The sequence below is a fragment of the Hibiscus syriacus genome, unplaced genomic scaffold, assembly GCF_006381635.1.
Source record: "Hibiscus syriacus cultivar Baekdansim isolate YM2019G1 unplaced genomic scaffold, ASM638163v2 tig00111847_pilon, whole genome shotgun sequence".
NCBI classification, from domain to species: Eukaryota; Viridiplantae; Streptophyta; class Magnoliopsida; order Malvales; family Malvaceae; genus Hibiscus; species Hibiscus syriacus.
Window position 1 is genome coordinate 2,954,045 of NW_024063200.1, and position 13,435 is coordinate 2,967,479.

Sequence of the window (13,435 nt, forward strand, 5' to 3'; positions counted from 1 at the left end):
AAATTGAATGAGAACACAACTGATCTTTCCGAGGTAGGCTGATACATGCATCACAAGGCTCACATCACAGTTGATCTCTTCCAAATGATTCATTCGTCCAAGCCTTGGAAAAGAAGACTAGAACAACAACAGACTTGCGATGACTTTTTGAATGAGATTCTGATCTTATTTGGTCCACATGTCTTCTGGAGATACTACCAGTTGTCTCTTAGCTTCCCAACGGTTCTTGAGTTGCATCAATTCGATATTGATAACTCAATATATGGCTATTTTAGTTAAGACAGTGCATGCAGAAAATCATATACAGGATTAATACATGATTTTGTAAATATTATGAAATTTTCAATATTTTTATTGATTATTTGTAATATAATTTAACGTTGGATGACGCATTATCATTTAGGATTAGATTTATTATTTTATTAGGAATTAAGGTTGAGTCAAAACATTATTCTTAGTTTATTATTATTTTATCAGGAATTAAAGTTAAAGCATGTTTAGTTGTTTTATTCATTAGTTATTTAGGACTTTTAGAACTCATCCCTTATATAAAGGAGGCTTCATTAAACTTTGTAAAATATATTTCTTTGATTAATAATACAACGAGAGCTCGTTTTTTCAAGTACTGATTGTCTTGTGCCTTCGAAGTTTCTTTTCCTGGAGTTTTTTCAAGTTCTTATGAGGGAGATTAATCTTCACACTCCAATTTGCCTTTTCATCGCGACTAGGAGGGTTGGTTAGAACCATATTATCGAGTTTGCCTTTTCATTACGACTAGGAGGGTTCGATAGTAAACTTATTCATATATATTTTCCACAAATCCATTCACACTATTAATCATCTTTACCGTTCACCTTCATAAGGGAGATCTTTTGATTTCTTTATTATCTTATTTCATTTTCAATTTATTTGTCTTTTGTTTATCTTATTCTAGTCTTGTTGTCTTGATTTCAGCACCTAAAAGAAATTCTAAAAGACCCTAGTTGCTGCTGCCACCTTCACATATTCATTCCCCTTTATTCTTCATCGAGCCTAGAACTTTCTAGGTTTGATTTTTCAACAAGAGCAACGTTCATTGATTCGCCACTGCTTCCCTGTCAATTGGTATCAGATTTGGGCTGATTCTTGAAAAGAAACAAGCAATCTTGCTTGTTCTTGCACACAAAACCGTCAAGGTACCCCAACGGAGCTAGTTCGTAAAAGATTCATCATTTCAGGTTCTTTTTTGTTTAATTTTAATTTAGATTCAAATCTTTCTTGTTAGTTTGTTGTTTTTCATAAAAAAAAGACCGAAAAATCAAAAAAGTCAAAAAAAAATCAGAAATTTCAGACGAAGTAATTTAAGGTTGTTTTTCTTCATACATCATATTAATCTTAAGAGTAATGTCCAGTCCAAAATTCACTCCAATCGGAGTTCATTAGAGCCTTCAAATACATCATTCAAGTTTAACGGCAGATTCGATCTAGAATCTTGTCGAATTTCTTGAAATTTCTACAGGAGAAATTTTGTGGTGAAAATTTCCATATTAAAACTACATATATTTAAGATCATTCACAAAAACAATCAAAATTTTTGGAGATCAATAACACCTTCGAACGAAACGATCATGAAAAACATACTGTTTGAGGACTCACTGTTCAACAAAGTCTCCTGGATACTATTGAAGGTATTTGATTCTAAAATTTTACAGGTGGTTTCTACACACATCAAATGACATTCAAGAATTTTTCCAAAAATTTTGGACACCGGTAACTCCCTCAAAAACATTTCTCAAGTTGACCCAGCGTTTTCTAGGTTTATGGTTTGGTTCTTTTTTTTTCTTAGACTCTTAGAGCTTTAGGTTCTTTGTTTTCCTTTTTATTGTTCCTTTACATTACCTAATACATTATCTTCCTTGTGTTAGTAGGACTAAATAGTTTGCATGTTTCTTCCTTCTTTGCATTCTCGTTCTCTTGGAGTCTAACCCTTGTTTGGCATCTTAGAGCTTTTATGTTTTTCTTATTGCCTTTGCCAGTAATCAAACTCCGATACGAACCGTGGAAGACTACTTAGTAAAGTGAGTTTTAAAGAGTAAAAGATCGACTTACCTGCCTCTTGCTGTGTTACTTTCTTGGAGTGACTTGCGATGTTTCTTGCTTTGTTGAATTTTCTTTCCTTTATTTTTAATTTACTTTAAAATTTTCTTTTTAGTGTTATGATTTCAGGATGGGTGACAATAACAACAAGACACTTACGACTATATTAGACGCACTTGAACGACTCACGAAATTTGAAACATGATTTGATGAATTTAATAATACCGTGAGAGAATGATAAGAACCACAATTGGATCTACAAAACTAAAATCCATGACCAAACAATGTTGAACTTTTGGTATCCAGGCGAGCACAACCACGTTCCCAAGCACCCGAACTCTTTGCAAAACCAAAGTTCACGGTCCCGTCTTTCAAAGGACACAACGATCCGGACAAATACATCGATTGGGAAGGAAAAATTGATCTCATGTTCACATATCATGACTGCCCCCAAGCTGAACTAGTTCCCCTCATCACTATGGAATTCGAAGGATATGCTCACAATTGGTGGATGCAAACAAGGAAAAAGATAGACAACTTTCAAATTCAAGAAATCAAGTCTTGGACCGACCTCAAACAAACCATGAGGAACTAATTCCTACCGACACATTATACATGAGAAGTTAAACTACTACTACACTGACTTCGACAAGGTAGAAGTTCATTTGAAGACTACTACAAGGAGATGCAGTCCTTACTCAATAGGGCTAACATAACCAAAGAAGAAGAGGACAACGTGTCAAGATTCATCGTCGGCTTTAACTCAAACATCACTGATCTTCTTGATGATCTTGAATGGGTACGAAAACCTTGAAAATACACTAAAGAAGGCAATAACTATCGAAGCACAAATCCAAAGGAGATTCTGATTCAGAGACCATTACCAAGGTATTTCATCCTCTTACCAAGGTAATCCTTCAAATCCTTCCTCATCTTCTACTCCACATTCTCTAAAAAAACCGAGAGATAACAAACTCGACAAGGAGAAACAATGACCAACAAAGAATAACACACTTCCAGCCCCTAATGACGACACATCCGTTAGAGTCCCGATGCAAGCATCCCACATCCTCCTAGGACGTCCTTGGCAATACAATAATGACATCGCATATTATAGCCAAAAGAACACTTACACAATTCCAATCAAAGGTAAATCGTTCCGACTTAACCCTCTACCCCCTAAAGAGAGTCTTATAGATCAACAATGAATTCACAAGGAGATTGGGAACTTGAAACAAAATGCGAAAAAGGTCACAACTGATAAAAGCCAAACAAATGACCCACGGGTGGCGAGTGAACCTAATTGTGAGAAGAAAAGAGTGACTCAAAATCTATGTGTGAGCACAATAGAATTGATAGAGAACCTTCTTTACAAACAATCTTGCATCCTTGTTCATTTTAGGGAATCAATTGTTTCGATTTCTAACTTTAACAAGGATTTTCCTAGTGTGTTTTCATCTCTTTTATAGGATTTTCGAGAAGTATTAGGTGATCCACCTGACAAATTACCACCGATAAGAGGAAAACAACACCAAACCAATCTAATTCAAGGTTCCATCATACCTCATCAAACAAATAATCTCGAAGAAACCAAAGAGTTGGATTTATTACAAAAAAAGCTATATCAAGGAAAGCCTTAGTAGTGACACCATCTTAATGAAGAAACATGATTTGAATAACTCCACAGATTTTATAGTTCGTGCACAGGGAATCCATGTAAATGATGAAAAAGTGAAAGTAACACGGGACTGGCCCACACCATCTTCCATCACCAAGAGTTGTCGAATGGTGCTAGGTGATCCTCTTGACGGGTTACCACCTGAAAGCCCTAATCACTATGTCATATCAATGAAGAGTCACAATTTACGAGATTTCAAAGGTAAGTATTTTATTACTCATTGTAATGATATTGTAATGTACTTCTCATTTTTACAAGGTAAGACTCTTAAAGTTGTCATTCATACTAAAAACAGATGCTTTAAGTGCGGAAGAGACCGAGGTAAGCAAAACAGAGTAGACGACGCACTACCACGAAGGTTTTGCAGTCCACAAATCTTCTCCCGAGAATTTTTAATTCATGAATCACACTTAGGAGACTTAAGGGTTTACTTTAACAAACTAGTTGACATGGTTTTTCAAGACTCATTCTCACCACACACGAGTCAAACCATGGAGAGAATATTTGAAGCAATCATAAAAAAAACTAATAGTAGTCGATGCCATGTTGAATTTCAACCTAAACATTATATTACAAGACTTGTATGCAAAAGAGGATTTCAAGACTACAAGAAATCAGTTCCTACAAAGAATAAACCTCGACTAAAACACATAAAGACACATCACATTGATCTTGGTAAATGTTTCACAAGTTTTCCTTTAAACACATCTAATTCTATTTCTCTTGGATTTTCATATTCGAGGACAAATCCATTTGAGGAGTGTGGGAATGATACATGAACCAAAGTCCATAATGATAATACATGCTTCTTTGGACTAATGTTTCTACTCGAACCTATTTGAAGAACAAAGTCTCGAAGATTCAAAGCATATCTATTCGGTAAGAATAATGTGAATGAATCATTAAATGATTCTAATGTTACTCCCTTTAATGTTTCAGATTCGAGGTAGATTTTTTTTGAAGAAAGGGAGGATGATACATGCATCACAAGGCTCACATCAAAGGAAGAAATAACAACTATTCCAAATGATCCACTCGTCTAAGCCTTGGAAAAGAAGACTAGAACAACATCAGACTTACGATGACTTTTTGAATGGGATCCTGATTTTATTTGGTCCACATGTCTTCTGTAGATACGACCGTATTTCTCTTAGATTTCAAACGGTTCTTGAATTGCATCAATTTGATATTGGGAACTCAATATGTGGCCATTTTAGTGAAGACAATGCATGTAGAAAATCATATACATGATTAATACGAAATTTTGTAAATATTACGAATTTTTAATATTTTATTGATTATTTGTAATATAATTTAACATTAGATGATGCATTATCTTTTAGGATTAGATTTATTATTTTATTATGAATTAAAGTTGAGTTAAAACATTATTCTTAGTTTATTATTATTTTATTAAGAATTAGAGTTAAGACTTATTTAGTTTGTTATTAATTTATTCATTAGTTATTTAGGACCTTTAGAACTCATCCCCTATATAAAGGAGGCTTCATTCAACTTTGTAAAACATATTTCTTTGATTAATAATACAACAAGAGTTCGTTTTTGTAAGTGCTGATTGTCTTCGAAGCTTCTTCTCCTGAAGTTTTTTCAAGTTCTTGTGAGGGAGATTAATCTTCACACTCTAATTTGATTTTTCATCGCGATTAGGAATGTTGGTTAGAGTCATATTATCGAGTTTGCCTTTTCATTGCGACTGGGAGGGTTCAATAGGACACTTATCCATCTATTTTTTTCACAAATCCATCCGCACCATCAATCATCTTTACCGTTTACCTTCATAATGGAGATCTTTTAATTTCTTTATTATCTTATTTCATTTTCAATTTCTTTATTTTTTTATCTTATTCTAATCTTGTTGTCTTGATTCTAGCACATAAAAGAAACCTTAAAGAATCCTAATTGTTGTCTTTGCCGTCATCTTCCCCTATTCATTTCCCTTTGTTCCTTAAAGAATCCTAGTTGTTGCCGTTATCGTCATCTTCCCCTATTCATTCCCCTTTGTTCTTCATCGAGTTTAGATCTTTATATGTTTAATTCTTCAACAAGAGCAATGTTCATTAATCCTCTACCACTTCCCTATCATAGGATAAGCCGCTTCCCTATCATAGGCCCGATCCTTAGGGATGTAAAGAATGCAGCGGGATTTCTTACCTCGTGCTCATTCGGCTTCACAGGCATAAATGGCAACCGGGAAACGCATACAATGGCAGTTTCTAGTTGTCTCTGACCAATTTTAGATCGAAGATGCGCCGGACAAAGCCCTTCAAGCAGCAGATGACGACCGACGATTCGTAGACCCACCGTGTCTTTTGATTTTCCTTGCAGAGGTCCTTTAATCTTCACCAGACTTTGAAGTCTCTCCTCTGCTCTCACCTTGGCCTTCGTACTTTCGTCAATGTCCTTTGCTTAGGGTGAAGATCTTCGTTTGTTGGCCTCCCCCTCAAGTATGCGTTTTTAGCCTCTGACAGTCCCTGTGATGACGCTCCTTTTTCTTTTGTTATTCGGCTTTTATTTTGTTTTTCTTCAAGAAACTGTTTTTCAGTCTTTGTTCTTGCAATGTAGGGATTGTCCACGTGCTTTTGTTTGCTTTAGTAGTCTTAATAAAATGACACGTTAGTAACCAAAAAAAAACACCATAAGTGCAATATTGTTTATTAAAAAATAAAACTAAAAAATCTAATATTTTACAACTGTTACACCTGAAAAAGACAACCCAATAAGAAAGACACACGTGTAAAAGAAAGTTTCAGCTAAAATATATGAACGCCGCTTAGTCTACTTAAACCCCGAGGGTTTTTACTAAGAGGTACAAGCTCCTGATCTCCCAGTCTCATAATCTAAAGGGTAAGCTTCGAAAACCCCCTTAGCTTTATTTTCGATTTCTCTAGTTTTTCATTTTGATCAGTTTAGGCAGTTCTTCTGTTTTATTTGAAAGGGTTTCTCTTCATTGCTGTGCCCTTTTTAGGTGCTCCTTTTTTCTTTTCCCTAATTTTCTTGTAGTTTCGAATTTCTGTTTTGACGTTTCATAATATTATACAATAATCTGATTTCGTTGCATAAGATCACGAAGGGTTGGGTTTCTTGGGAGATGACTGAAAATCGATATTTGACTGCTGTTTCATTCTTTTCTTGTTTGGTTTTGTGGCATTTGAGCTTGGAAAAAGAAAGACTTTTTTTCTCAGAAAAAAATAAAATTTATTGTTAATTTGGTTTAGGGTTTTAAGAGTGATTAAGGTAAGAGATCAACACAAGGGAAAGTTCAAATCTCGTAATATGGGTTACTCTGTTTAGATTTACCCTTTTCTGTGTTTTCCTATGTATTTAGAGGCTTATTCTTCTATACTTATAGTTTTATTAGTGGGGGATATGTGGGTGGGTTAAAAACCACAATTGTAATTAGGGTTAACATTGTGAAAATTGGAATGAAATAGTGTTGTCGTTCTTCCTCTGTATCTTAACAGTGCTTCATCATCATCTTCTCAAATCTGCTTCTGTACTATCTATTATTGGATTTCCATCTCCATCTACATCATTTTCACTGTTTATTATTACTGTTCTATTTTGTCTGTTTCATTTCTTGAAAGTGAGGTTTGATTTATTGTTTCTCTTAGGATTCAACAATGGCTTTCTTAAGTAAAATCGGGAATATGCTTAGGCAGACCTCGACTACGCAGATCAATGCTCAGTTGTCTTCTTCCAGGCCAGGCCTTTTTCAAGTGTTTCGGTGTATGTCAAACTCGCCAAGCTCGAAAGTTTTTGTCGGAGGTGTGCAACCAACTTTTGTTTATGCTTTAGGTGTAAACTACTTTCTGTTCTAAGGGTTTCTTGTTAACTTTCTTTGATTGCAGGTATTTCATTCCAAACTGATGACCAAGGTCTGAGGGAAGCTTTCAGCCAATATGGTGAAGTTGTTGAAGGTATGCTGCGAAAAATGCATTTGCTTATTTCGATATGTAATTGCCATTATGAAAGGGAGTTAAAAGGTCTTTTGAGATGCTTAAATATTTAACTCTACATGTTGAGTGTCGTGTTGGTTCATAGTTTTTTATTATAATGACATGTCACATGTCCAGTGAAGATATAGATGCTAACGTATGTTTTTAACTTCAAGTCTATGATTTTGAATATGGTGTACTTTGAGTTTGCACTCAAGTTTTTTATGTCCACTGCTTTTGTCTTTGTAAAACAGCTGATTAATTTGATATTTATTGTAGCAAGAGTAATTGTGGACCGAGAAACAGGAAGGTCTAGAGGATTTGGCTTTGTCACATACACCAGTACTGATGATGCTTCCAGCGCAATACAGGCCTTGGATGGACAGGTACTATAAGGCATCTAAGTATCTATTTTAGAGGAATTTACTTCTTTCATATTGGAAGTTTTGGGGTATTTGCAGGTTGTTGATCTTTCGTTAAGCTTCATAGGATGCTAATGTATTTTATAATGAGCATATATGCTTGAAGCTTTGTACGGAGAGATTAAAATTAGAATATGATGCATGTAATTTCCGTTTTGTAATCCTATTGGGTCTATTCTTCTCATTGTGCTGCAACTATGGTAAAACTTTTTTGTTTTGTTGGCTGCAAATTGCATCTAGGCCCATGTTACTAATGTGAACGATGTCTTTAGAAATATAGCATTCCAAGTTAATTTTATATGAATATGCTTGTCAAATTCACTATCAGCATCTTAATACATAGTGTATTCTTTGTTAGGGTCTCAATGTTCATGTTATAACTTGTTTTCCCTTAGCAACTTACCGGGATCACTTTCATATATTGCAACTAGGCCTATTGGTTTGTTGTTACTTTTTCAATGAACTACATATTCCACGCTAATTTTCTCAATTGCTCGACTTATGAATTATTTTCATTACTTCAATTTTTTTTGTCATATAGGCCTTAATTTGCGCATGTATGTTCGAGTAATTGGTTTGGTGTATGAAAGTATTATCATCGTAATGTTCTTGGTTAATCTGTCTGTTATAGATAATGGTGAAAACAGTAGTTTTATCTTTGTCTACCCTGTTTGATTTTGCAGACGCTTAACATAACAGCTTTGGTTCTTATATCCGCGGTAGTTATTTGTGGGATTTTTTGGTTGTCTGAATTCTTATTGTAGGTTCTCCATGGCCGCCAAGTAAGAGTAAACTATGCAGCTGAGAGAGCTCCTCGTAACTATGGTGGTGGCGGCTATGGTGGTGGTGGCGGCGGCTATGGTGGTGGCTATGGAGGTGGCGGCTATGGTGGTGGCGGCGGCGGCTATGGTGGTGGTAATTATGGCGGTGGTGGTGGCTACAACAGAAATTCTGGCCCTGCTTCTGGAAATTATGAGGGTAATGTTGGTGGACATGGTGGTGGTGGTGGTGGTAACTATGGTGGTTTTGATCAATCTGCTGCAAGCAATTTCGATAGTGGGAGTTTCAATGTTGGTGGTGGCGGAGTTGATAATGTTGCCAGTGGTGGTCCAGCTGGATATGGAAGTCAGAATATGGGATTTGATGGTGGTGATCAATTTGGTAGTGCCGAAGATGGCTTGCAGAGGGGGGGAGAAGCATTCGACTCAAATGAGCCAGTGAACGGGAGCTTTCGGGATGATGATGATGACAACGGAAGTGATTTTGCTAAAAGGGCATGATGATGCAGGGTCTGTCTTCTAGTAGTAAATTGTTTGGTTATTAGTTTCTTGGAATTAATTTTTATTTTGATCAAATTATGTGACTTATTGGTATTTGTAAAACTTGTACGACTTCCGTGGGCGTCTCTTTCGTGAAGAAGTGAATTTCCTTGGAGGAAGAAAGAATAATTTTATATTCAGTCTTGAAAAAGTAACTTTCTTTTGAGATTAGAATTGGCATGGCTGATAGCAAATTAGCAAATGTCTAAGAGTTACAACATGAATGCAGAGACTCAAGTCGTAGGCTTTTAATGTCTAGAATTCCTCCATTTCTGAGAGGCCGGCTTTGAGAATGCTCCATTTGCTGTTAGTGCTAAAATAGAACTGGGATCTTGTCAAGATATGAACATTGCCCCATGCATACAAGTGGAATGGAGCATAACTTAGAACAGCTTTTGATGATTGAGATTGGAAGCAGTGTAGGCAGTGCGTTTATCTGTCTGCTGATCATCATTCTCTTGAATGTCAACCATGCTCCTCCACCTTCGTTGCACATCGTCCCTCCGATGGCTTTGGCGACTACCTTCCCTATCGATTGAAAATTTATTACTTGGGTAATATTCTTTGGAATCCTAATCCTATGTTTGATTTGAATTGCCACCGAGATGGAAAAGATTATTACCAACTCTTAACACTTTTGGGTCAAAATGATTGGAATGTGATTTCCTCCTTTTCTTTAGCTTTTTGTCTATTCCCACTAAATTGGACAATATTGTCACTTAAATAATTAAATTTTAAGTTTTTAGGCTTAATTATAAAATAAGCGTTCAAATAATATTGTTTTTCTCAAATATGTGTCCAAATATTTTTTTGAATCATTCATGTATCTAACGTTACAAACGTTTATCAATGCTTGGACTATAACGGCCGTTAAATTCCACTGTTAAATGACATGTGACACATTCTGATAATTTTATTTAAAATAAAAAACAATTTTTTTTTTTTATAAAAAATCTAAAATTTTGAAAAAACTTTAAAAAGAACTCAACTTTGAAAACTCTAATTTAAAAAACCCTTAATTTGTCTAAAATTATATATAAAAAAATTAAATCCTTAAAAACCCCTAAAACCATCCCAAAATCCCTAACCCTAACTTACTGTCATTGTTGTTGTCGGTCAACCGTCTGTCGTTGTTGTTGTCATTGGTCGACCGCCGCCATCATTGTCAAACACAAATCCCACGTCGGCCACTATTGCTGGTCATTCCCAAGTCGTCGCTCCAATGCCACTTACCTTCATTCCTTCGGACGAAAACCAAAATCCAATTTAAAATCTTTATAGTTTTCAAACGTTTATTTTATATTAATTTACTCATTCATTTTGAAGCAATCATCAACGTCTATTTTGACAACAGTGAAGAAATCAAGCTTAGTGTCAAACCGTGGCTTGGTCGCACGATGTTTTATGTCGAACAACGATGGAAATTTCAAAATCAAATTGCTACCAACATGCCACCTTCACCCGTTTCCAGCCACCACCAATATCATCAAACACCGGTCATCTACTCGTCCCCAGACTTTACTACCAGTCATTTCCCTTGTCGTTGCCCTAGCATTAGGATCAGGGATTTTGAATTTTGGGAGATTTGATTTTTATTTTTATAATTTTCGAAAAAAACATGTTTTTTTTATAAATATAATAATTTTTTGGAATTTTTTAAAATTACCAGAGCATGACATGTGTGACGTAATGAAATTTTTTAACGGTTATTACGTCCCGAGCACCTAAAATGATAACATTTGTAACGTTAACACCTAGATGATTAAAAAAAAGTTTGGGCACCTATTTAAGAAAATTAGTATAGTTTGGACACTTATTTTATAGTTAAGCCTATTAATAATTTAAATATATTATCTAATGGTTACCTTGTATTTGTGTTGATTGATTTTAGGATCCCTTTAGAATTATGTTTTCTCTAAGTGATCCTCTACTCTTTCGGTCTGATAAAAATTAAGAGATTGAAGCATATTCAAACACATAAGTTTTGCATGTTGGGTAAACACATTTAAACAAAACAAGCTACCAATCACTATACTTTTGTACATGCATTTAAAATAATATTATTAAAGCGGTGGCCTAAGCTCTCCCTCAATATGTAATGTATTGTTGTTTCCTACCATATTATTTGATTTAGGAGATTGTTAGTATAATGTGTTGGAAATGAATAATGTAAAATCACACTGTTAGCGCTGACAAGACAAACTAAAAATATAATCAACAAGTGAACAATCGAAACCGTGTCGTGGTGAAAACCACTGCATTAGAAACAAATTCTCCTCGATGTGTGTAATCGCTGTGATAGGCGGATCGTCCTCTGAGGTTAACATGATCGCTTTGAAAATTCGTATACCCGAAATCGAGTGGATTGTTGGTGGTACTGCTCTTCCGATAGCAACATAGAAAAGAAGCTAAGAAAGTCTTTGAATGTTGAGAGGATTTGTGAGTGTTGAGTGAGTTGAGAAGCTAACATTGATTTTCTATTTATAGGTTGAGTTTAGGGATAAAAACATCCAAGAAAAATCATATATAAATCTAATTTAATTTTTGAATTTAATCTCTGTCGAGGATACGTACTGCCACGAGCCATGATCTTGACCACGAGCCGAGCCGAGCCACGGATGGACAGCATGGCAGCGGCACGCGAGATGGTCCCTTGTTCTCTATCACTCAACAAGGGAGGGAAGAATGAACACTATAAATACCCATGCCAGTGGTATTTTCGACTCAATGTGGGATAGTGTTAGAGCATTACCAATATTCCCCCACTAATGCGAAAGAATTCTTCTGAAACTCAAAAAATAACCTCATCGAAAGAGCAATAGCGGAATTAGTTGCTTAAGCACTAGTGAACGTATCTTGAACAAGTACATAGTGATGATGAATAATTCTTTTCTCAGATAAGTGAAACTAGTCTTGAACTTTCTAAGATAGGTTAAAGTCATAACACACAATTAATCCTTTCATCCACTGAAGTCATCGATGTGTAAGACTATCTTACCTCATGATTTTATTAAGTCTATTAGAAAAAATGCCCAAGGTTTTTCATAGAAGGTGGATAATCCTTCTCACTTACGTAGGTTATTTCATCAGATTTATCTGAACATAAACCACCTTAAAGTTAAGCTATGAAATAATTAAGAGCCTTTTAGAATAACTCAACCTCTCAAAGGTTATGGTGATTTTCTTCAAGTTCATTGTAACATCCCAAAAGTTGGACTAGTGATTAAAACGTAAGTTTTTGAAACTTTGTGATCAATTTCAAAAAATTTAAAAGTTTAAGGACTTAATTGAAGTATCTTGGTGTTGGAGTTAGTAGTAAAGTTGGAAACTAGAAAGGGTATAATGGTCATTTGATAAGAATATAATTAAAAATTATATTGAGGGAGATATATATATACACGTGGGGATTGAGGAATAAAAGGGAAAAGAAAAATATGGAGAGTTTTGGGGTTCAACTATCTTCTTCTTCTTTTTCTCTTCCCGTGACTCCATGAATAAGGTAAGTTGGTTTCAAATTGATTATTCCTTTCATTTTAAAGTTGATTTTGATTCTTGGAATAATAAGAAAGCTTAAGGTGGCTTAAAACTCAAAGATGAATATGTTATGAAAGATTAAAGGTAAAAAGTTTTTAAGGGAATTATTGAGAAAGAGTTAGTAAATAAGTTTTGAATTGAAACTTGACTTGTTATAAGCTGAAATAAGAAATCTAAAGTGTTAGAAAGGGGTTTAGAACATGTTGAATGTTTGGTATAATTCTTGAGTTTAAGTATTATAGTGATATATTGAATATTATGATGTGTTCAAGTGATATAAGATGGTTTAAGTGAGTATAGTTGAATTTGAAGTAATGAAAGGAGTTCAAAGTATGAAGTTTATGCAAGTTTAGTTAATTTTCGGGTTAAAATAAGAAATTCTGGGCAAGGGGTATCAGTATTGTTCATTCAGTACCGATACTTCAAAGAGAGTATGGGTATTTATACTGG

General features: G+C 34.9%; 1 protein-coding gene across 2 annotated transcripts; it reads left to right on the forward strand.

Moving 5' to 3' along the window:
- The first annotated feature begins 6,562 nt into the window (after positions 1-6,562).
- LOC120172181 (glycine-rich RNA-binding protein 2, mitochondrial-like) lies at positions 6,563-9,587 on the forward strand. 2 transcript variants are annotated; one of them, XM_039179710.1, is made up of 6 exons: positions 6,563-6,619; positions 7,387-7,540; positions 7,624-7,692; positions 7,990-8,096; positions 8,897-9,107; positions 9,150-9,587. In XM_039179710.1, the coding sequence occupies exons 2-6, from the start codon at positions 7,396-7,398 to the stop codon at positions 9,410-9,412; spliced, it is 795 nt and encodes a 264-aa protein (XP_039035641.1). In that variant the 5' UTR covers positions 6,563-6,619; positions 7,387-7,395; the 3' UTR covers positions 9,413-9,587. The 2 variants fall into 2 exon arrangements, with proteins under 2 accessions (XP_039035641.1, XP_039035640.1); XM_039179709.1 differs by having other exon boundaries at positions 8,897-9,587.
- The last annotated feature ends 3,848 nt before the right edge of the window (positions 9,588-13,435 follow it).